This window comes from Protopterus annectens, chromosome 6.part0 (assembly GCF_019279795.1).
Source record: "Protopterus annectens isolate FY-2018-M chromosome 6.part0, PAN1.0, whole genome shotgun sequence".
NCBI classification, from domain to species: Eukaryota; Metazoa; Chordata; order Ceratodontiformes; family Protopteridae; genus Protopterus; species Protopterus annectens.
Genome location: NC_056737.1, coordinates 1,578,856,085 through 1,578,878,926, shown reverse-complemented (window position 1 = coordinate 1,578,878,926; position 22,842 = coordinate 1,578,856,085). Strand labels below are relative to the sequence as shown.

The 22,842-nt window shown below is 40.2% G+C and overlaps 1 protein-coding gene across 2 annotated transcripts in view; it reads left to right on the top strand.

Annotated features, from left to right (window-relative positions):
- Positions 1 to 1,093: 1,093 nt before the first annotated feature.
- Positions 1,094 to 22,842, top strand: part of LOC122804860 (UDP-glucuronosyltransferase 1A1-like) — a 288,492-nt gene continuing 266,743 nt past the window's right edge. The window contains exon 1 of one of the 2 annotated variants that reach the window (XM_044075025.1): positions 1,094 to 2,005. In XM_044075025.1, the coding sequence (XP_043930960.1) occupies positions 1,136 to 2,005 (870 nt within the window). In that variant the 5' untranslated portion in view covers positions 1,094 to 1,135. The remainder of the gene's footprint in view (positions 2,006 to 22,842) is intronic. The other variant, XM_044075024.1, reaches the window with a different exon arrangement.

Sequence of the window (22,842 nt, the reverse complement as noted above, 5' to 3'; positions counted from 1 at the left end):
TCTCAAAGACTCCTTAAATTACTATTTCAAATTTTACTGCTGGGATACCTGCAGCATGACATCACTTCTTGCCATCTGACTATCCCAGGTGAAAACCTCTATTGCTAGAAACTGCCAGCATTTAGCATCTCCCTGTGAAAACACATAAAGAAGGATTTCTCTTAGATCTTTGCAGCTGCTGTAAGACATAAAAGAATAAAACACTTACAAGACAATGCAGAAGGCTCCCTAGTTTTAAACCTGGCATTTCCTTGCTGCACTGAAACTGAGAGCTAGCATCTTTTGTTTATGGTCCAGCTGTAATGTAACTCAATCTCAACCATTCTTCTGAAGTTTTGCAAGTTAATCTCCTGTGTTTCAGTCTCCCCTGTTAAAATGTATATATATATATATATATATATATATATATATATATATATATATATATATATATATATATATATATATATATATATATATATATATATATATATATATAAACTGTTGCAATAGTGCATATACATTTCTGCTCAGTACTTTAAAATATCTCTTCTGTTCCACCAGTTTGATATACACATAACATACAGTTCTAATATAGTGGTAATACAAGCCATTGCATCATGATGATATTCACAAATGACATATAACTATTTATAAAATTCCAGGTAGCCGGGCTGGCAGTATATGCTTTTGCTACAGAAGATATAGCCTTTGTAATGAGAAATATTTGGAATGACTCAAGGATACTAACCTAGCTACACCAATTTTCATTATATGGCAACCACCTCCTCCTTCTTAAATGCAAAGAACAAGGTAAGTAGTCTATTTTCAGAAACTTTAATGGAATATATATGAGTGAAACATAATGCTTATTAGAAAGATGCTGCTTTTTCTCAGATTGGTATATAGGTGGTTAGACAGCAAAAATGGGGCACTGGAGCAGGCCAGCTATTCAGAGGGTTCTGCAAGTTAGCAAATATAACCTTTGTAATGGCAAACATTTCAAATGATAAAGATGATCCAACTACAGACAATTTAATTGTATGCCAAGTCCCTCCCCCTTCTCGGCACTGCTAAGATATCTAGTTTGGAAATCAGTAACTAGCATTTCTGGACTATTGTAGTGCTTGCTGAAGTCACACAGCACTCTAGCAACATGAGTGTCACACCATTCCCTCTCAGTTCATCTTTAATGTGCCTGCAATTTTTAGTTTGCCTTCTGATTTTCTTTTCTGCTGAAGGCAAAAAGTTGCTGGTGGTACCAGCTGATGGCAGCCACTGGCTGAGCATGCAGATTCTGGTGGAGGAAATGGCACAGAGGGGACATGACGTAGTTGTACTTGTACCAGAAGCCAATATGCTGATTGAAGCTTCCACTGACTGCAAATTACAGCATTTTCCAGTGCCTTACTCTAAAGAAGATTTTCAAGGAGTCATTGATGGCATTAGAGAAAATTTTCTCAACAAAACCTCAGCTCTACAGGGTTCACTGGGAATCATATTACAGCTTCAGAGACTGACAGCCTTGTTTTTTAATGCCTGTGAAAGTCTTATGTCAAATGAAGAAATACTGAAATTGCTGAAAAGTGAGAACTTTGATGCCATCTTAGCTGATGCCTTTACCCCCTGTGGTTCCATACTTGCTCATTATATATCTGTTCCTTTAATCCATTTTTTGAAGGCCATCCCCTGTGGATTAGAACACCAGGCCTTGCAGTGCCCCAGCCCACCATCGTACATTCCCAGAATGTTACTAGAGTTCTCAGATCACATGATGTTCTTCCAGCGAATGGCAAACTTCCTCTTTGCTTTTACAGAGCCCATGGTTTGCAAAGTTATATATTCATCATTTGAAGATCTTGCCAAGAAAGTGCTACAAAAACATATTTCACTGCAAGAGATGATGAGCTACGCAGCCATATGGCTTGTGAAATATGATTTTATTTCTGAGTACCCACGACCCTTGATGCCAAATATGGTCTTAATTGGTGGCATTAACTGCAAACAGAACAAACATTTATCACCGGTGAGTATTTAGTTCATTCAATAGTTTCTTAAAGCTTTGACTTCTTTTAGGTCAGCAGAGTAACATAGTTGTTGATTTTAATTTATCCTGTTCTTTTATTAGTGTTACTCGGAAGACACCAGTACTGTTGAATGCTTTTTATTTCAACACTAGAGACCAGGAGGTACAACCTAGTGCAAAACAAAAGGAAAAGTTGTCAATATCACTTAATTATATTTTCATTGGCAAAATATGAAATGAACAAACATTGCAATGGGTATATATCACAAGCCTACAACTTCCTTCAGTCCCATTAACTAATTCCTTCCACCACTGTCATCAGTGTAGCACATTCTTTGATTGGTTAACAGAACCCCACTATCTGGTATGTTAACTGACTAGCATGCCTCTGATATTAACATGTTATCTAGTACTCAGTGGTCTCTTTTAGATACCGGCTGTAAACACAAGGTCATTAATGAAAGCATACAGATCTTTTGAAGCTGAATTAAAATATATATTTATTATTATGATAAAGTTTGCATGCACCCATTTCAGAGCTTGTCATAATAACTTCAGGGTTGTTGACCCTCAGGGATGAGTAACTTTGGAGTTAGTATACTTAAAATTGGTGGCACAGTCTGTTTCTTCAATGTATTGATGTGAATATATATATATATATATATATATATATATATATATATATATATATATATATATATATATATATATATATATACACACACACACACACACACACACACACACACACACACACACACACACACACACACAAAATGAGCAGGAGATAATAGTAAAATGAGGGAAAACACTTTACACACATATGAAATTTAACAGACAAACTAAAGTGAAATGCATGAAGGACAGAGCTTGAGTGTGCATGAGGGAGACTGCCTTCAGCATACTGTCAGTTATCACCTCTGCAATAGAAAGAGCAGATGAAAAAATAAAAATGAGCAGGAGATAATAGTAAAATGAGGGGAAAACACTTTATTGTACATATGAAATTTAACAGACAAACTAAAGTGAAATGCATGAAGGACAGAGCTTGAGTGTGCATGAGGGAGACTGCCTTCAGCATACTATCAATTACCACTGCAGGTGATATTAAGCCCAGACCCTAAGCACAAGACGGAAGTGCTCTACACCAGTGTTTTTCAACCGCTGGTCCATGAACTGGTCTGGTCAGGCAGAAATTTCCTGTCAGTCTGTGAAAGACTAGGGCCCACTGGCTGGGAGACGGCCACTGCTGGCTTGGAGCAGGGTCCACTGGCAGGAAGACTTATTTTTTTATTTTTATTTGTTTTGAGTTTTCTTTAACAAGAATGTGCTTTGTGTCTGGTCATGCAGACACGACAGGTGTGTGCAGCCTTCTGTTTATATATTTGTCTTCCATGTGTACGAAGTTTGAATGTCAGAAGATGTTTGAAATGTCGACCACGAACGGACAAGTGAGAAGCAGGGGTATGTGTGTTTGTTTAAGTAGTAGGTAGATAGGTGTGTATGTATGTTAGAAGTAAGTAGGTAGGTGTGTATGAAATAAACAGATTTTGTAGCACAAACAGAATTCTCAGCAGTTAACTTTTTTTCAATTAAATTGTGTCTTCCCAGTCTACCATGTGATTTAGTAACTGAGACAAATGTTCAAAGAAAACCTTAGTGTTTTCTAATGCATGTGCTATACATTCTTCATCAGAATGCACAAAACTGTTACAGCTCAGACTCTAGGGTATCTAAAATGCTAGCAAACTGAACCAAGGACCATAAGGTCTTACTATCTAAAATATCTATATTCATAAAATGCAAACAGTGTAATAGTATATGATAGCAACGCTGTTGATGGAAGTATGTTTTCCAGATAGAGAGTTAGTATGTAGCATAGTTCTCAGTTTCCTAGTTGTAAAAGTTTCTACTATGTGTACCACCTGTACACCACTGCTAAATAAATCTATGCTGTATGCACCACAAAGTATAATGTTACTCATCTATTCTGTTATGTTTGCTAAAGAGCAGAATCGAACATGGAAAGGTATACAGAAACAGTGACAGTGCAGTGTGTTATGTGAGCTAGCACAATAAGAGCAATGTGCAGGGAGGGAGTGATTCAGTAATGTACAGTATATATCACGTGCTAATGATCACATAATGGCATGCAAATGAGTATCAGTATGCTAATAAGACATATTTTCTAGGTAAAGGATGAAATCAAACATGGCAGTATGATTCAGAAATGTATAAAATTAGCATGATGAGCCACAAAAGCAGTTCTTCTTAATTCCATGATTTGGTACACGAGTAGTGCCTGGTCTGGTCCACAACCACAGCCATGACATGGCAAATACAAAATAAAAATGATACGTATAAAACACACCCAGATTATGCAGAACATTGCTTGACTGACTGCACTGTACATCAGCCATTACCATGACCAAACAGCCAGAGAGGTGGGCAGGACACATTGATCATCATTTGAGCAGGTGATGGGGGTGGGACAAAGTGGCAGAGATAACAAAACATGTTGGATGCAGTAGCAAGTACATGGCTATAATAGGTTCATAGTTTCATAGGTAGGTACTAGGCTATTGGCCCTAGGGCATAATTAAACATAGCCAGAATGTTTTGGCTTGCGCCTCCCATGTGATTTAGTTTCCTGCAACTCTGTCGAGCAGGGCCACAGAATTGATTCCAGGGGTGAATTTCCTGTTCCCCATCCACTCATCAAGATTCTTCTTCAAGAGCGCTAATGAGGAGCTCTGCCTCACATATATGGGGACCTTATTCAAGAGCAGGGGGAGTCTCTGGGACACTAATCTGTCCCTCCAACAAGTCCTGTTTATTGTTGAGGTCAGGTTAAGGTCCCTAGAGTGTGTAGCTCAGGTAGATTGGGTTTTCCTTAGGTGGAGCATTTCCAGCAATTTGGGGTTTGACATAGCCTTGTATGTCAGGCAGAGATCATCTCTGAGTAGCCGGTATGCAACCGAGTACAGTTGAAGTTTTTTTACCCTGGTGGTATAGGGCATCTGTTTTAGGACTGTTATCCTCTTGGTGAGGTATTTTTGAGGCCTCTCCAGTTGTTGCAGGTGTTTAGAAAGGTACATCCCAAATGGGGCATTGTACTCAATAATGGGTTTAATGAGCGATGAGTAGAGGGGGACAATAACTTCCTTTTTTCTAGATGAAAACCCCTTTGTGATAAGGTGGGCCATGTAGAAGGATTTTCTAACCACCTTAGCGATGTGGCTATAGGAGAGGTTACTATCCACCTGGGTCCCTAGGTCTCTTATTACACTCTCTGTGTTAAGTGAGCTGCCCCCTATGTGGTAATTCATATGTACTTGTTTTTTCCTAAAGGGGATGACAATGCACTTTTTGGCGTTTAGCTTGAGGCCATGATTTTGGCACCATGTATCTGTTTCAGTGAGACCCTTTTGAAGGATATCTACGTCAGTAGGAGTCTCGATTATTGCACCCAGTTTGCAGTCATCTGCAAACTTTGTTAGCCATAGTACCCCTGTGTTTGGTTGAAACTCAGAGAAGTAAATACCGAACAGGAGAGGTCCCAAGACTGAACCCTGGGGTACTCAACTTGGCACAGGTTTGGAGTCGGACCTAGTGTTTCCTATTTTCACTGTATGGGTTCTGTCCATGAGCCAGTTAGCAACCCATCTTGTAAGGTAGGGGTTTATATTTAGGTTAGTGAGTTTGTCTATAATTCCCAAGTGGGGAATAGTATCAAATGCTTTCGCAAGGTCAAGGTATGCCATGTGGCCCACCTTTCCCTCATCAATTGCTTTGGTGACTGTCTCAAAAAAGTCAACCAGGTTTAGAAGACATGACCTGCCCTTTACGAAACCAAACTGGGTAGGGTCCAAGGTCTGTACGTTCCCAATGTTGTTGTTTATGAGTTCCATGATGATGTGCTCCATGGCCTCCATCGTTAGGCTGATGGGGAGATAGTTCCTGGGGTCGGTGGTGGCTTCTCCCTTGTGAAGCGAGACTATCATTGCCGTGCACCACTCAGTGGGCACATAGCCTGAGGTGAGGCTGTAGTTGAACATGGCACTTAGGTGAGGGATTAGTTCGTTTTGGAGTTCATGTAACATGCAGCCTGGAATGCTGTCTGGTCCCATGGATGCTGTGTTTTTTGCTTTAGAAAGTGCCTTTCTCACCTGGGTGTCTGAGATTATGGGAGCAGCGCAATCTTCTGGTATAGATATGGACCCTTTAGGGGGCGAGGGAGGGGTAAAGTTTGCACTGAACCTATCTGCCAGTATATTGGCAATATCAGTTGGTTCCATGAATTTTAAACAGTTATGTTGTAGCTCAGAGCAGATCTGAGAGTTGCCATTTAGGTTCTTGACATAGCTAAAAAATGCTTTGTGGTTGTCTTTGGTGTCCGTTGCAATTTTTCTTTCAAAGCTCGCCTCTGATGATTTAATAGGGGATCTTAGCTTTTTGCTGAGGGTGGTCAGGGAGCTCTTCCCTTCCTGGGTTTTTACTCTTTTTTGTAATAATTTCTTTCTTCTATTATAGAGCTTGTTTATGGCTGAGGTCCACCAGAATGGTTTCCTTTTTTTGGAGGAATGGCTCTTGGTTTGTTCAGGATAGCATGGTCCACGCACTCATGCAAGTGCTTGTAGAGTGCTTCTGTGTAGGCTACAGCAGATTCAACCAAGTTTTCATTCTACATGGGAGTAACGAAGTTTGCCACCTCTGTCTTAAGTAGCATAAAGTTTGCTTTGGAGAAGTTTTTCACTGTGGTTTCCCGGGGGGGGCAGTATGTGGATATCGCAGGTGATGAGTTTATGGTCTGATCTAACACATGAGGAATTTACTTCAGATATGGAGCACTTGTCCCCCATGTTGTTGATGACCAGATCCAGTATACTGTTGCCCCTTGTGGGGGTGTTGATAAGCTGATCCGGGGCATTAGAGTTAATATATTCCAGGAAACGTTGGGCAAAGGTATTAGTGCTTGAGTAGTTTTCCCAGTTGATGTTTGGGTAATTGAAGTCACCCAGTATTAGGGTGTTTGGTTGGACTCTCATGTTTTCCAGTACCTCAAGGAACAAGGAGTGGGGGTCTTGGGGCAGGGAAGCTGGTCTGTAGCAAGCTACAATCTGGATTGCAGTTTTGCCCATGGTCAATTGCATTTGGGTGATCTCTGAGGCATCATACTTTGCAACTAGTCTGGAGGTGTGGTTATCCTTGATGAATATGGATACACAATCTCCCTTGGTGTTTCGGTCCAGGTTTTGTGGCCGAAATGTATGGTATGAGTTGTAGACTGGAATCGCTGGGGTGCTCTCTTGAGCCTTGTTCTCCATTTTGAGAAGAGCCTAGAGTGAGTGCATTTTGAGGTTTAAACTCCTGGCATTGGGCAGCATTACCCTCAGTTTTTTGTCACTGGTACTTATTATGGTGGTGGGTTTGTCTTTAGAGCCTTGCCTAAAAAAGGCACTATTGGGGTGGCAAGAGGCTTGGCCAGTATCCTGAATCCCAGGGGTGACAGGCGCAAGCCAACTCTGGAGAAGCATCATGGCTTGTCGAGCATGTCGTCTCAGGCAGATAGATACTGGATCCCCTTTGAATGACACCAGAAGCTTAGCCAATTGTTGAAATCTATCATTTTTCCTTGTACTGAGGTATCATTCTTGGTGACAGTAAGATGCTACTCAGGGCTAGGGTCATACCTGCCTTGGTTACATGATCAGAGAGCTCTTCCATGTCTCTTTTCATGTAGTCCAGGGAGCTACATCTCAGGTCATTTGTACTTGTTCGGGAGTGACCTGAGTGCTTGTGTTATGTGGCGGATCCTGGCACCCGACAGGCAGCTAACAGTAACCTTCTCCTTATTCAGCCTAGTGAGTGGGACGTCAGTGTACCTGTCTATAGAGTCACCTATTACTAGTATGTTGGGTATGTTATTTGCCTTGTGGGCTGTGATTGAGTGGCACACTGGTTTTGTGAAGTATGTGTTTCATGGTTTGTGTTGGGGGGGGTGGAGGTTGCTTGGATGTCTGCTTTGGAGGGCTCTGTTGCTTTTGCAGATATTTATTTAGACCTTCCGAGTATGTTTTCATGTATTTATGTGTGTTTTTTGCTGGTGCTGGTTTAATAAGTCTATGTGAGACTGGTGGTGTGATGCCAGTATTTCCCTTCTCCTCTTGACTGTCTGATCCAGTCTTGGGTTGAGAGAGCTTAGACTCCAGTTTGGCTGTATAACTGCATCTATTGCATGTATTAGTGTTTGGTGGTAGGAGGAGAGGGTTGTCTGTGTACATGAGGCAGTTGTAACATTGCCTCAAAATGCCCAGATTCACCAGTTGGACTGGAGAGTACACCTGAAACTGCCCTTTGGACATGCCTGGATAGGTACAGTAAACTGTTTTACTGAATGGCTGGTAAGGTCGAATAGAGAGCCTTGTTCTTCTGTAGTGCTAGGGTTTATAAGTGCTTGCTATGAGTTTTGAGCAAGTGCCGGGCTGAGAAATGAATGGCTTGAGTGCTTAAGTTGAAAGTTTGTCTAGTTCCAAGGGAAAAATTGAAGACAAGACTTTGTGGTGCCGGGAATAGTTATACCCTAGATAACCGGCACTGCCCGGTGTGCAAAACTGGGCAAATGCGGTTTTTATAGCAGGGAAATGAAAGAAATAGTAATTAGCCCAAAATGGCCAATAAACTACTACTTTCTGGGCTGGTTGTTACCTTCTCCTCTTGACTGTCTATTCCAGTCCTGGCTGGAGAGAGCTTTGCTGGGAGAGACTGGAATCACATCCACCAGCAATGGATTGGACCTTCCATGGGTGGAATGCTGGATGGAAGTACCAGGTGACCCTGTAGTGTCAGAACTGTCCAAGGGATAGCACCACATTAAGAGCAAGAAACCCTACTGTGGCCCCATAGGATTTTTTTGCAGAATGTTAGCATCCATGACCAGAAAATAGGCACAGGTAGGTGTTGCTTATGGTAGGACTCAAAGAGAATGTGATGGCATTGAACTGTGGGACCCTAACTGGCTTGCCAAGTGGAGTGTGCCTACAATGAAGCCAGAACAACATCAGCCATGATAATATGAGTGCCTATGCCCAGGGGTGGAGCCAGCACAAGACAGTGTGGACAATGAAGCTGTCTTCAGCTTAGTGTGTCAGCTGTGAAGGCCTGACATGTGATCATGCAATATGTATCCATCTCCCATTATGGCCATGGTGGCCAGTTGCCTGCATCCTTATGACTGCAGCATTGGCTGCCATCTGGGCCACCAGTGTCCGCTACATATTTATTAGCTCCAGGTCTACATATACCATGCCACTCTACATACATTGCATAATGTCCTGCAATTGCTGAAGCACTTGCAGTTTCTCACACAGGCTGTGTAGCACACTCAACATCTTATGTGCACATAGTGTGAGTAGTGGCCATCTATACCTGCATCATTGACCTGCATATCTACTGATTAATGCAAATAGTAACTTCCAGATCTGGGAATGTCCTGGAGTAATGGTAGCAATGGCCATCTATTCCCCTCTCCTCTGTGGTGCATGAACCTTGAAGTGCAGCTTTCTGAAGTAATCTATGGTAGTGACACCTTTGCAGCTTGAATGGGGCTAAAACTGACAGGACATTCAGCAGTAAAACAGGATATATCACAGGTTCATCCTTCAGCTCCATTGTCACTTCAACTGTTGATGAGGTAAACTGTGCTCTCCACTGTTAACATTACTGACAGTGCCACTGTGTCATCAGACTGTGCCATGTGCATGATGCCATCATCATCAACCACCAGTGGCCCATTGACATCAGGCATGTTCTGACCAGTTGTGTTTGGTCTTCTACTAATGGAACCAGTGAATGCATACAGATAACATACCTACGGCAATGCTGGATAGTATTAGATAGTATTGTGACTCATGTCATGTTGTGGCATACCAACTGCTGTATACCATCCATATCCATTCCTTATTTGTACATATACACCTTGTGGTACAGGATTCCATTGATACAGCCCTGTTGTCCCTGGATGACAGATATGCATTTCTGTTTGTCTGAGTAAACCCTGACCTCAGATAGCATCCTACAGTAATGGCACACACTGTAAGTGCAGCAGCTGGAGAGGACTGTGGTGGACCATTTGCAGGATGCCCACATTAGAACCCTGGGGCATCTCTTTGTGCAAGTGATAGAGCCACACAGCTAGCAAGCTGTATCCATTAGGCCATCAGATATTTCACCTGCCCATGATGTCAATCATGCAGGTTACTGGCATCTGGGTGGGATCCTGTGGGAGAGTCAGGCAGGCCCTCCCCATCCATCTCTGTCCCCCATCATAGTGCTTCTCATCCTTATGTGTCAATCCCCTTCGCCTGTTTGTAGTACAGTCCTCCCCATCTTAGTTGTCCAAACTCTGTCAGTCCATGTCTTTCCATCATTGACCCCCCCATGGGTCACATCCTCCCCTGTCAGTCTCTTTTGGTGTTCTATACTTATCTGCCTGCCCCTGCTTCCTTCCCTGTATCCCCCATCTATTCTGTACTTTCCTCTTCCTACCTTTCCCTTTTACCCATCTTCATAAAAGGGCATCTATACCCAAAAAAAGGTATACCCTGCACCTGTGTTCCCTTCCTGCTGTCCTTTTGTGTGTTCCTTTTCTTGCTCTTCTCCATTTTACCCTGTACAGTCTCTCCATTTCCACCCCTTTTTCATAGATTCATAAACTGTTACTAGGCTAATGACCTGGGGGTGCTTTTTTTTAAGACTAGCCAAGTTTTCCCAAAAGAATAATCATGTTTAATGAAAAGATTTAGCACTTTGCTAGGGAACCTCTATGGGGGATGCTGACTGTGAAGGTGTTGTGGATGTGCGGCACATTACCTTCCTGACACTTTTCCTTTGGTTTCGTGACCAGTCATAGCAACATCATTCAGCAGCATGTTTACTGTAGCTGTTGCAACTGCAAAGTTTTGTTATGCAGTTATGTCTCTGGCATGATGGTATTATGCCAGTACTCATGCATGCCTAATCGACACTGAGCCATGTAACTCGAAATTCGCCGTGTTACTCACTGATGCTCAGTGGTATCATGCTTTTTTCTGAATGTCCCCATGGTATCAGCAGTAACAGATTATGACTGCAAATAATGGTCCTGGCACTCAATAAACTGAATAAGCAGAGGAAAGAGCAAAACAAAAGAACAATGCAAGACGGATAGAAATTAAGGCCTTATTTTTATTTATTTTTTATTTATTTTAGTTTGTTTACCGGAGTAGTACACTGATCACTATAGACCATTTGCAGGCACAGCCTGGGTTTAGAGATTTACAAAAAAGAAGAAAACAGAACAAATTCACAAACACAGAGTAATCGATGAAGGTAGATAATCCCATAGACAATTGATGCAATATGCAAATAATATTAGCACAGTAGAAAATCAAATGTGAATTCATTTTACTAGTAAATATGACAGGGAAGCAGCAGCTGAGCACAAAGGATCAAAGTAGAAGTGATGCAGGTGAGGAGGCAGTTAGGTTATGTGTTCAGTGGAAAAGCACTTGCAGTCAGATTTTTGATGATGGTGTCTTTTGAGATGAGCTCTGAAGATGGAGAAAGATGGAGGGATTGCCAGAGGTTGGGTGCAAGAATGGAGAAGGAATTGTTGTTACAGTGCAGTTTAGTTTGGGGTGTCTGGAGTGAAGAAGATAATTGAGAGAGATTGCAGAGGTTGTAGGGGTGGTTTTATTATGGAGTTTGGCTACAAGACGTGGCAAGGCACCTGGTCGAAGTAGTTTGAAAATAACAGACCCTAGGAGTAGCTCAGCTCTGTAAGAGACTGGTAACCATTTGGCCTTAAACAGTTCTGCTTGGATGTAAACCATTAGGCAAACTCTGAAAAATGAGAAACAAGGAGTTTATGCTTCTTTATGGTGCCCCCTCTCGCAAATGCTGAGGAGTCAGTAAAAGTCAAACCATTTTCGTACTACTGTATAAACAAGGAAAGAGATTAGGAAATGTATAAAATCTTGTAACTGAGATGACCTCCAATTGAAGCTGGTTGTACTTTGTTAAGTACACTGGAACCCATGGGAAAGAAACTGTGGAGATTATTTTGTGTGAGACATCAGGGACAGTTCATAAGTTAAATTGTCAAACATATGACCTGCTGGACCTTGGCTTAATTGCCATATCCCCATGTTGGCTCCATAACAGATGTCCAATGCCCATAATTGCAAATCATAGAATTCTGATCAGTATGATAGGGAAAGAAACCAGCAGATATTAAAACTCAGTGTGCCACTTGATGTGCTGGTGAATGTGTGCGTATTTGTGTTTCTCTGCACAAGCATGTGTGTGTGTTTGGTAATGTTTACAAGTGGCTAGTGCACAAGCAAGTGTGTGTATTTGTGTAAATCTACATCTATACCTACAAATATGCTAGGTCTAAGATCACTGCCTCAGAGTTACAAGAATATGCCCAGTACAGTATTGTTTATTTATTTATGCATTTATTTTTTTCTGATAATTCCTTGAGGTGAGCTGGTGCAGGACCCTTTTAAGCCACTAACCTGGCTACAAGGCAAAACAGGGCAAAAATAGTGATACAGAAAACTAATAATGCAACAATGTGAATAGGGTACTTACGTATTATCGCAACCAGATTTTCAGGATAATGCCGCTTGCTTCCCACTCTGTAAATTTAAAAAGAAATGTATGCAGAATCACACTGACAATGTTAACTTCATTTAAAAACACTGTTTAGGTAGGGAAAACATTGTAAAATTTAAGGAATGAGTGCTTGATTCAAGCTATGCTGTTTTCCGACATCTAGTCACTCTAAATACACATTCCATATCCCCAGCAATCTTGACAGCAATAGCAGACAATTTCTCCCCATACAAAAAGTGTAACCCACCAAGTGAACCATCTACAAGTAAACCAGCAACTGAACCATATACAAGTAAACTGTCTGCGAGTATGCTTCCTTAATCAGTGAAAGAAAGTCTTCACAAATATTTTTCTCAAAACATCCGGAAGACATCCACATGAATACTATGCAAAACATCCCGAAAACATTGCAACAACAACTGCTATCCTCACAAAAAAAATCTGTTTCTATCAAATCCTACAAGAATGCTCTTTGCTTTACCACTGAAAACCATGTCATTTTATCTTTAGCCTACATCGTCAAGACTTTTATCTCGTTTTGATTGTTTACATTGTTATTGACTTTAACTTTAATTATTTACTACAGTATGCCAAATAAAACGTATTTACACAAAAAACGCGTTTCTCCATATTTCTTATTCTCTGAAAAAGGTTTAGTATCCAATTTTGTAGTAATCCTTCACACAGTAAAAATGAACAAACATTTCCCATGCTTCCTCAGTCCCAATTCTGCACTAAGACAGCAGTGCAACCAATTTTTAAGTGCGCAAAGCAAGTTTCACATTACCACATTACTTTACGTTGGTAATTTGGGACAAACTAGGTTGTAACCAAAGAAAACACCAAATTGTGTCTTACGTTTAGTCCCACAATCCGTTTTGGGGCCAACAAGTGTATTACCAGAACCGCGAAAATCTGGTTGCGATAATACGTAAGTACCGTGAATAGTTTTGAAGTAGCCTTGCAGCATGTAATGTAACAAATTAATAAGAGGACAGAACGTTAGACAGAAAATAACATGTATGCACCAATATAAACGTATGATGCCCAAATTCAAATTACAAAAAAGCACCGACTACTAGACTGACCTAACATGTATAAACAAATTTTGATAATTATATTACACAAAATATTGGTTAGGGTAAGACTGGACGTAGTATAATAACTAGAGGATGAAACACGAAGGAACATTAAGCAAACTAAGATAAGAAAAAAGAGAGAGGTGAAATAGAGAAAGTAAGGAAAATGTAACAGCTATTTAGATATTTATAGGAGTCAAGCATTGTAGCACAAGTAATTATGTCAGTGTTCTAGATGATTCAGTATGAGAGGTTTATATCACCAGAAGGAATTAACCCACATCTCCCACTTCCATAAAGCAAGTATAAGAATATTTTTTGGCTAGATGTGCCTTCAGGTTTCTTTTTAACTGTGAAAGATTATGCAAAGCAGTAATTTCATTAGGTAACTTGTTCCAGGATGCATAGATGTCTGAATTGCAGTCAACAAGGCCAGCCTTAGGTGTAATGGAAGCCTAAACAAAGGACTTCGTGGACCCTTGTGATGCACATTAGTCCTTTCTGCACTTCCTCAATACCTCCCCCATGTTTCCCTCTTATTCTAGCCCCACACCATCCAGATAGATCACTTCTTTCATGCTTTTAACACTTTGATTTACTTATCTTAAAACCAATAATAGACTGCACAAAAGAGTACTATGGACAAAGCAGATGTTAAATCACTCTCCACATTTAAAATAAAGAAGAGAAACATAGTTCTTATAGTCTACACTTTATATGAAAACATGTTTTAGTTTAGCACTCTCATCCCACAATGCCATACTCATCCTCTCCCATCTATCGAAATTATTTCCAAAATACAAAATGCGAACATATTAAAATTATATCAGTCTAAAGAGTGCTTACATAAGATTTTTTTTTCATTTTCATTTTAATATAGTAGCTGTGTTCATAAATTCTCTTACATAAACACCTTTCTGTCTTTCCTACAGAGTATGTTGAATAAGTTGTACAAATAGCCAGGTAAACTACCCCTCTACTGTGGCAGTTACCTTGTTTTGGTTTATTAATCGGCTCATTATTATTACCTATACTGTGACTACTGCTGTGGGAAAATAGGCTTGGATACAAGGAGCTATTGTGATGGTTCATATTTAATGCTTCCAATTACCCAGGAGTGAATGAAAATATTTCCATTGCCCCTGTCACGAAGGCAAGAGGGGCCAAACTACTAACATGATGTTAGCACAATTTAAATCTATTCAGACACTTTTTTTTTTTTTTTTGCTGAGGTCCCTGTATTGACTATTTTATTACTATTTTACTATTTTTATTTTATTGCATTTATTCAGCTTTAGCTTATAATTGGTGATTTACAAATACTTCTGAATATAATTTTACTGGGATATATTTTAAAATTAGGAACAGGTGCATGAATGTGGTAACACTGTTCTAATAAAGATTTTTGCATGATGGTTATACAAACTATAAAACTATTAATTAGAGACAAGTACCTGAATATAGCAGTACAGTTTTAACAAATATTTTTCTATGATGTTCACATGTAGTTTTAAAAAGTTTTTCATTATTACTGGGAAAAAGTCCCTTTAAGGACACTTAATTGTGTAATTATTTCATTAACCTGCAATTAATTATTAGTATTTATAAGAGGTTCACTGAGTATTGATTTACTTGTTCTGATAAAGTCCCTTGGCATTGTGGGATGAAAGTGCTAAACTATGTCTTTTTTTTCATTAAAAAGTATGGATTATAAGAACTTCTTTACTTTACTCGTGGACTGTGATTTAACATCTGCTTCATCCGTAGTACTCTTATGATTGGTTTTAAGTTCCGTACTGCACAACCATCAGATTTTGGATTTTCTTTTTTTTACTTTTTAATTTCCCCCTCTCCAGTGATTTTTAACAAATCTCAAGTGGTCAAGACTCTACATGATAAGTGTGTAGGATGCAACTGAATTAAGCTGGGTGTTTGAGGGACTAAAGGGTCCCCAGAATTCATAGGGTTCTAGATGCACTGAGATGTATCATAGAGCTTTTTACAACCTTAGGGTTCAATGATGACCTAAACAAAAAGTAACAAGTTTCAGCCATCATCATAGAGAAGAGGTATAAATCTCTAATTATGGCTCAGATAACGCAGGTTCAATTAGCAACATGACTGTCTGAGGCACTAGCAGGAACAGATGGGTGTGCTCATCCTGTGGGGTGGCATTTGGCTAGACACTCCCTGCAGGGAGGCATGATCCACATAGGAGAGGAACCATTGGACATACCAACTCAAGGCAAGCAATGTTATATCATAAAATAAAAAAAAAAACAATCCTTCTACCATGCAGCATGAAGGGGAGTCAAGATTCCCTGATCTCCTCATCAGTCCTGACCCTTACTGGATTAAGTCCAAGGAGTGCAGGGAGGATTGGTAGACCTAGTGAACAAGGAATGGTACCATTATTCCCTGATGGTCAGCTGCAGAAAGGGAGAAGAATTCACAAGTAAGGAAAGAAGTTCAGTCTTAGTTGTTACATTCAAGGAAAACTAATATTGGGTCTAAAGCTTAAAAATTAAAAGCTAACAAAATAGTAGCTCCACAATAAACTAAGAAGACAAATGCAATTATATATAAATCCTGGCTAAGAACAGTGTCTGCCATCCTATCCCTACAAAAACGGATAGTTACCTTTTGCATTCCTCACTGGTGTAAGATTGGGATGAAAATAAAAAAAAACAACTGGCCAGAGACACATATTATACAGCTGATGGTCTGGGAGAAGAAACCAAAGCACATGGATAAAACCCACATAAGGAAACAAGTGGATCTATACTCCACACAGAGACATTGGGGACATTTACATTTAACACAGAGACAGGAAGTACATTCACACTCCACACAGAGACAGGGATTACATTCATACTCCACACAGAGACAGGGATTACATTCATAATACACACAGAGACAGGGAGTATATTCACACTCCACACAGAAGAAATAATAATCAGACAGGGAATACATTCACATTCCACACAGAAGGAATAATAATCCAGAAGGAATAATAATCACATGGAGACAGGGAGTTCATTAATACCCCACAAAGAGACAGGGAGTAAATTCATACTCCACACAGAAGGATGGAGGACATTCACACTTCACACAGAGACAGGCAGTACATTCACACTCCACACAGAGACAGGGATTACATTCATACTCCACACAGAGACAGGAAGTATATTCACACTCACACAGTGACAGGGAGTGCATTCACACTCCATACAGAAGGAATAATAATCCATATGGAATAATAATCACACACAGACAGGGAGTTCATTCATACCCCACACAGAGACAGGGAGTACATTCACACTCCACACAGAGACAGGGAGTAAATTCATACTACTCCACACAGAGACAGGAAATACATTCATACTATATCCAGAGACAGGGAATACATTCATATTATACCCAGAGACCAGAAGTACATTTTTACTCCACACAGAGACAGGGAGTACATTCATACTATACACAGAGACAGGGAGTACATTCATATCTCACACAGAGACAGGAAGTACATTCATACTTCACACAGAGGCAGGGAGTACATTCATTCTGTACACAGAGACAGGAAGTAAGAGACAAGAGTGCATTAATACACCACTCAGAGAAAGGGAGTTCATTCATACTATCCACAGAGTCAAGGGATACACTCCCACTCCACACAGAGACAGAGAGTACATTCATAATCCACACAGAGGCAGGGAGTACATTCATAATCCACACAGGGACAGGGAGTATATTCATACTCCACACAGAGACAGGGAGTACATTTGCATTCTTACTATCCACAGAGACACGGAGTACATTCATACTCCAGACAGAGACAGGGAGTACATTCTAACTTTTCACAGAGACATGAAGTACATCCACACTCCGTACAGCAGGAATCACAGCCAAAAGCTCAACCTGAGAACTAAGCATTGTTATATGGCAGCACTACTCAATGTAGCAGTCAATGCCAGTGATCATTTGGTATCATAATCATACTGCCCAGAACACCACTGACAGACACCTATTGATGAGAACACTTGATGTTTGATTACAATGGAAAATAAAGAAGATTATGGCTAAATTGCTAATTTTATATACGCTGCAACTCCTCTACTACAAACACTCTCACAGTCATTTTCATCACTGACAATCCGCATACTAATCAGTTACAGCAGCTTTATTGAATGTACACACCTCGGATATGTGGCAGTGTTAAAAATAGCCACAGTAAAGTGTCAGTAAAATAATTCAGCTGACATCACACAAATTGACTCTACTTCTGCAAAGCAAGAATGATGTGAGTGGCAATAATTTTCGTCCATGGACAACTGCTGTGGAATTTATCTTCTTAGATCACTGATGTCAGAATAGTCTGCAACATATGGCATCCCCCCTCCACAGACCACACAGATTTCAACCTATTTTCTCAAGAATCAAGGAAAAAGCTAAAAAATAATTTCGGAAAAAGGACCAAAATCAGTGACAGCTATTGTCTTATATAGTTAGAAACTTAATAGAATGACAGGCTTTGCAATAGCATGCTTTTTTGAATGCCATTAAGTCTGAAATTCAAATGTCTGTCATCATTGTTTAGAGACTGCAATCCTCACTGACCTCTCTGGTCCACCACCAATGTATGCGAGGCATCTAATGATGAGCCATGAGCTGTCCCCCAGAAATCCATGTGGAAAGTGATTTTCTCAGTCAACAGATTAAATCACCACCACCAGTCAAATGAATTAACATGTCTAAAAGCTAACATTCACTTATTAATTCCAAAAGGTAAGCTCACATTAAAGGCTAGTGCTGGTGAGTTTAGTGGACAGGTTGCATGGGGGGTGTGCATGTCCATATGTGTGTGGCTAAGTGTGTGAGTGTATGCAGATGTATAAGTGGTTTCAGGAAGTATGTGTGTGCATCTGTGTGTGAGTGTATGAGTGTGAGAATGTGTGAGTGTGTGTTTTTCTGGGGTAGTTGCAATATGGAGGTTAGTTACAGGGAGGGTGGATAAGCATATGTGTGAGAGTGTGTGTGCATGTGTGTGTGTGCATGTGTGCATGTGTCTGTGTGTGCATGTGTGTGTGTGCGCATACATGTGTGTGCATGCATGTGCACGTGTGTGCATGCATGTGTGTGTGCATGCATTTGTGCATGTGTGCGTGTGTGTGCATGCATGTGTGTGTGCATGTGTGCGTGCGTGTGTGTGTGTGTGTACACGTGTGCGCATGTGCGTGAATGTGTGTGTGTGTGTGTGTGTGTGTGTGTGTGTGTGTGTGTCCGTGTGTGTGTTTATGTGAGCATGTGTATGGGTATGTTGAATGGGTGAGTATGTACATGAGTTTTATCAGGTGAGGAGGGATATGCTTGATCTGCTCGTGAATGTGTGTGTATTTGTGTTTCTCTGCACAAGCATGTGTGTGTGTTTGGTAATGTTTATAAGTGGCTAGTGCACAACCATGTGTTTGTGTGTGTGTGTGTGTGTGTGTGTGTGTGTGTGTGTGTGTGTGTGTGTGTGTGTGTGTATGTGTGCAGTGGTTGGGGGATTCTATAACTTTCAAGGCCTTCTAGACTATTGAGTAGTTTGTGTAGGGGGGAGACTCTACACACCAGGGCCACTTTTTAATTATTGCCTTAAATTACGTAAAAAGTTAATACAGCAACAGATGTTGCTGCAAATGTAGACTAAGTTGCATGAAACTTTAATGTCTGATATGATCGGCAGACATCATCCTTCCATGTCAGGGACATGCAGATTGCAAGAGACACAATCATGAACCTTCTATGTAATCAGGGGGAGGTGAGCAGTATGAGGATGCGTCCATGTGTGTGTATTTGAATGTGTGTTATGTGTGTATTGGGGAAGTTAATGAAGAGGGTTCCTGGATCAACTCAATGCATAAGCCATCGGAGGTGATTTCCACAGCACGATGCTAGTTAGGGCTTGCTATAATCACCAAGTCATTCAGAGATATATAGACAGCTGATAATGAGGTGTTTTATCTTACAACTTGTGACTGGCCTGTTTCTGAATCCTGACTTCAGTGTTTAAACAGTAAAAATTCTATTCTTATCTTCTCTAGTTCAAAGTAATTACACCATCCTTTCCTCTTCAACTACATTTAACATTAGAATGCCAGCCTTGTAATGCAACTCACCAGATGGTATGTTTTCTCACTCAGTTCTAATGTTAAACATTTGCTTCAGATTTTTATGACCTACAAAAGTTTGGGAGAACATAGGAACAAGACTAGCCAAGAGATTACAAGGACCATAAGGTATCTAACCATACAACACATTTAAGCACATAATAGTGATCACCTCCCATATCTAGCAAGGATGTACATGATAACCCTGGTATAAATTTGTGTCTACCCTTTCAGTCATTAAGACTAGCCTTAAAGGCAGAAAAAATAGAACTTTACTTGACTTGTAGTGGTAATTTATTTTGTTAACTGGGAATACATTGTGTTAAGAAAATATTGCTCCAGTGAGTCATGTTTATTTGTCAGTGTAAATAAGTGAAATAAGAAGTCAGATTCATGGCTTGAAACATGAGACATGGGACATCTCAGAGCATCTGGTATGCTACTGAGTATTAGGATAGTTGTGCTAATCTCTGGTATGATACAGAGTATATGGAGAGTTGTGCTAATCTCTGGTAGGCTACTAAGTATAAGGAGTGTTGTGCTAATCTCTGGTAGGCTACTAAGTATAAGGAGTGTTGTGCTAATCTCTGGTAGGCTACAGAGTATAAGGAGAGTTGTGCTAATCTCTGGTAGGCTACAGAGTATAAGGAGAGTTGTGCTAATCTCTGGTAGGCTACTGAGTATAAGGATAGCTGTGCTAATGTATCAGGATGGTTTAAGGTATTAAGCCTTTAAATTCATCACTGAGTCTTTTTCAATTGAGTGTTATGTTAGGATTTTTACATACTAAATGGGCCATTGTATTTGGTGATGGACAGTGGTAAAATGACTTCTTTGGATCTTAAAGATATTTCCTTGGAGATTAACTTGGGCAGACAGAAGGACTTCCTCACAATGGTGGAAAAGATGACTAAATCTGAGAGAGACAGAGAGAGAGAGAGAGAGAGAGAGAGAGAGAGAGACAGAGAGTTGTCCACATAAGTACCCAGGTCTCTTATGACCCCGTCTGTCTAAAGTGGAGTACCACTTATAACATATGAGGTGGAAACAGCTTTTTTGAAGAACACGGCAATGGTGCACTTTTTTTTTTAAATATGTTTGAAAACATTTCCAGTACACCAGGTATGTGCATAGTCTTACCTTTGTTGAAGCAGCTTATTATCAGTGGATGAGTGAATAACAGTACCCAGCTTGCAGTCATCAGCAGAATTGGTCAACAATATTTCAGGGGCATTGGCTTGGATGTGTGCAAACTAAACGTCAAGCAGAAGAGGACCCAACACTGACCCCTGTGACACTCTACTAGTTACAGTTTACACACAGGGAGGGCACCAGCAGTGTTCACTAAGTAGAATCTGTAGGACAGCCAATCTGCAATCCTGTGGACAATGTAGGGGGTTTCAATAAGTTGTCTAATTTTTCAATGATGCCTGTATGGGGAATAGTGTCAAAAGCCTTGGTCAAGTCAAGATAAGCAGTGTGCGCAGTGTGACCACTGTCCACAGCATCTATAACATTTTCAAAGAAGTTTATTAGGTTCCAGAGACAGAACTTACCCTTCACAAAACCAAACTGATTGGTGTCTAGATCAGTTAAGTTGCCTATCTGCATAAATGAGTTCTGCAATTATATGTTCCATAGTTTTGCATATAACACTGGTGGGGCTGATACCTGGGTCTGTAGAGGGGCCACCCTTGTGTAGGGGAATCACAATGGCATTTTCCAGTCATCAGGCACAAACTTTTTAGACAGGCTGAGGCTAAACATCTAAAGTAGAGGCCTGAATAGTGCACACATGGCACTATTCAATCTGGAGTAGTTGAAAATTATGAGGATGTGTTGATGCACACACACACACACACACACACACACACACACACACACACACACTTAACTGAAACTTCACATATCTCAGCATATATTCACACACTCAGCCACAGTGCATCCTGGTATGTTATCCGGTCTCAGTGGAAGAACAATAATATTGTTTTAAACCTCACTTTGCACTTGTTTAGGACAAATGGATTTAATCCCCAACCTGTAGCTTCTAAAAAAAATAACATAATAAAAATGTATCACACTGTTTTTGTTTAAAACACTTCACCTATATACAATTTGTTGTGCCACACTCCTGTATATCATTAACTGGATCTTCTCACAACAATATTATTATCATAAAACCTTCTAGGCTTAAAGTGGTAGCTTATTATTATCTCAAAAATCTTTTTTGGCTCGATAACTTCAGTTCTTTAGCCAAAAGGTCAGTCTCTCCTTTCCCTGCTATAATCGAAATACAGTCATTTTCTCAGAGTATTGATGTTTATTGTGAGCTCAGGCATTGTATCTATTAAATCTCAGTTCTCAACCACTTTACACATAACGGCTTTGTTTCTCATGCATTCTGTAGTTTGTTCTAAGATTGTGCAATCTGAAAAGAAGGACAATGTGAGTTTATTATTGTTTAACACTTCCACTGCTCTGAGTTTGTATGACCATACAGCTAGAATACATACAAATTAAGGATTTGAGAAAAAAATGCCCCCCCCCCCCCCCCCCCCCCAATCAGGAATTGCAGCCACCTAGGCAAACATTATTGTTTGGCATTTTTGTGCAATGCTTTGTATGAGACAGTTTTATGTAATTTAGTCATGTGTGTTGCAATGTGTTAGTTTTCAGTAAGGACAGAAGTGATATTTTATTAGACACCTTTTACTCATCAGTTTTCTTTATGTCAAGGTTGACAAAAAACACTGCAAATTTAGGATTGCAAGGTCAGTGGTCTATGAGGGGCAAGGCAAAAATGCATCAGAACTCTTCACACCAGTCACAATAATTCTAAGCAGTTTATTCTTCTTCAGTAATACAGTCTCAACACAGAATTTATTTCATGAAGTTCATCAAAACCCATACCAGTCTCCAGACAAAGAAGAAAAAAATCATGCTCCACAAC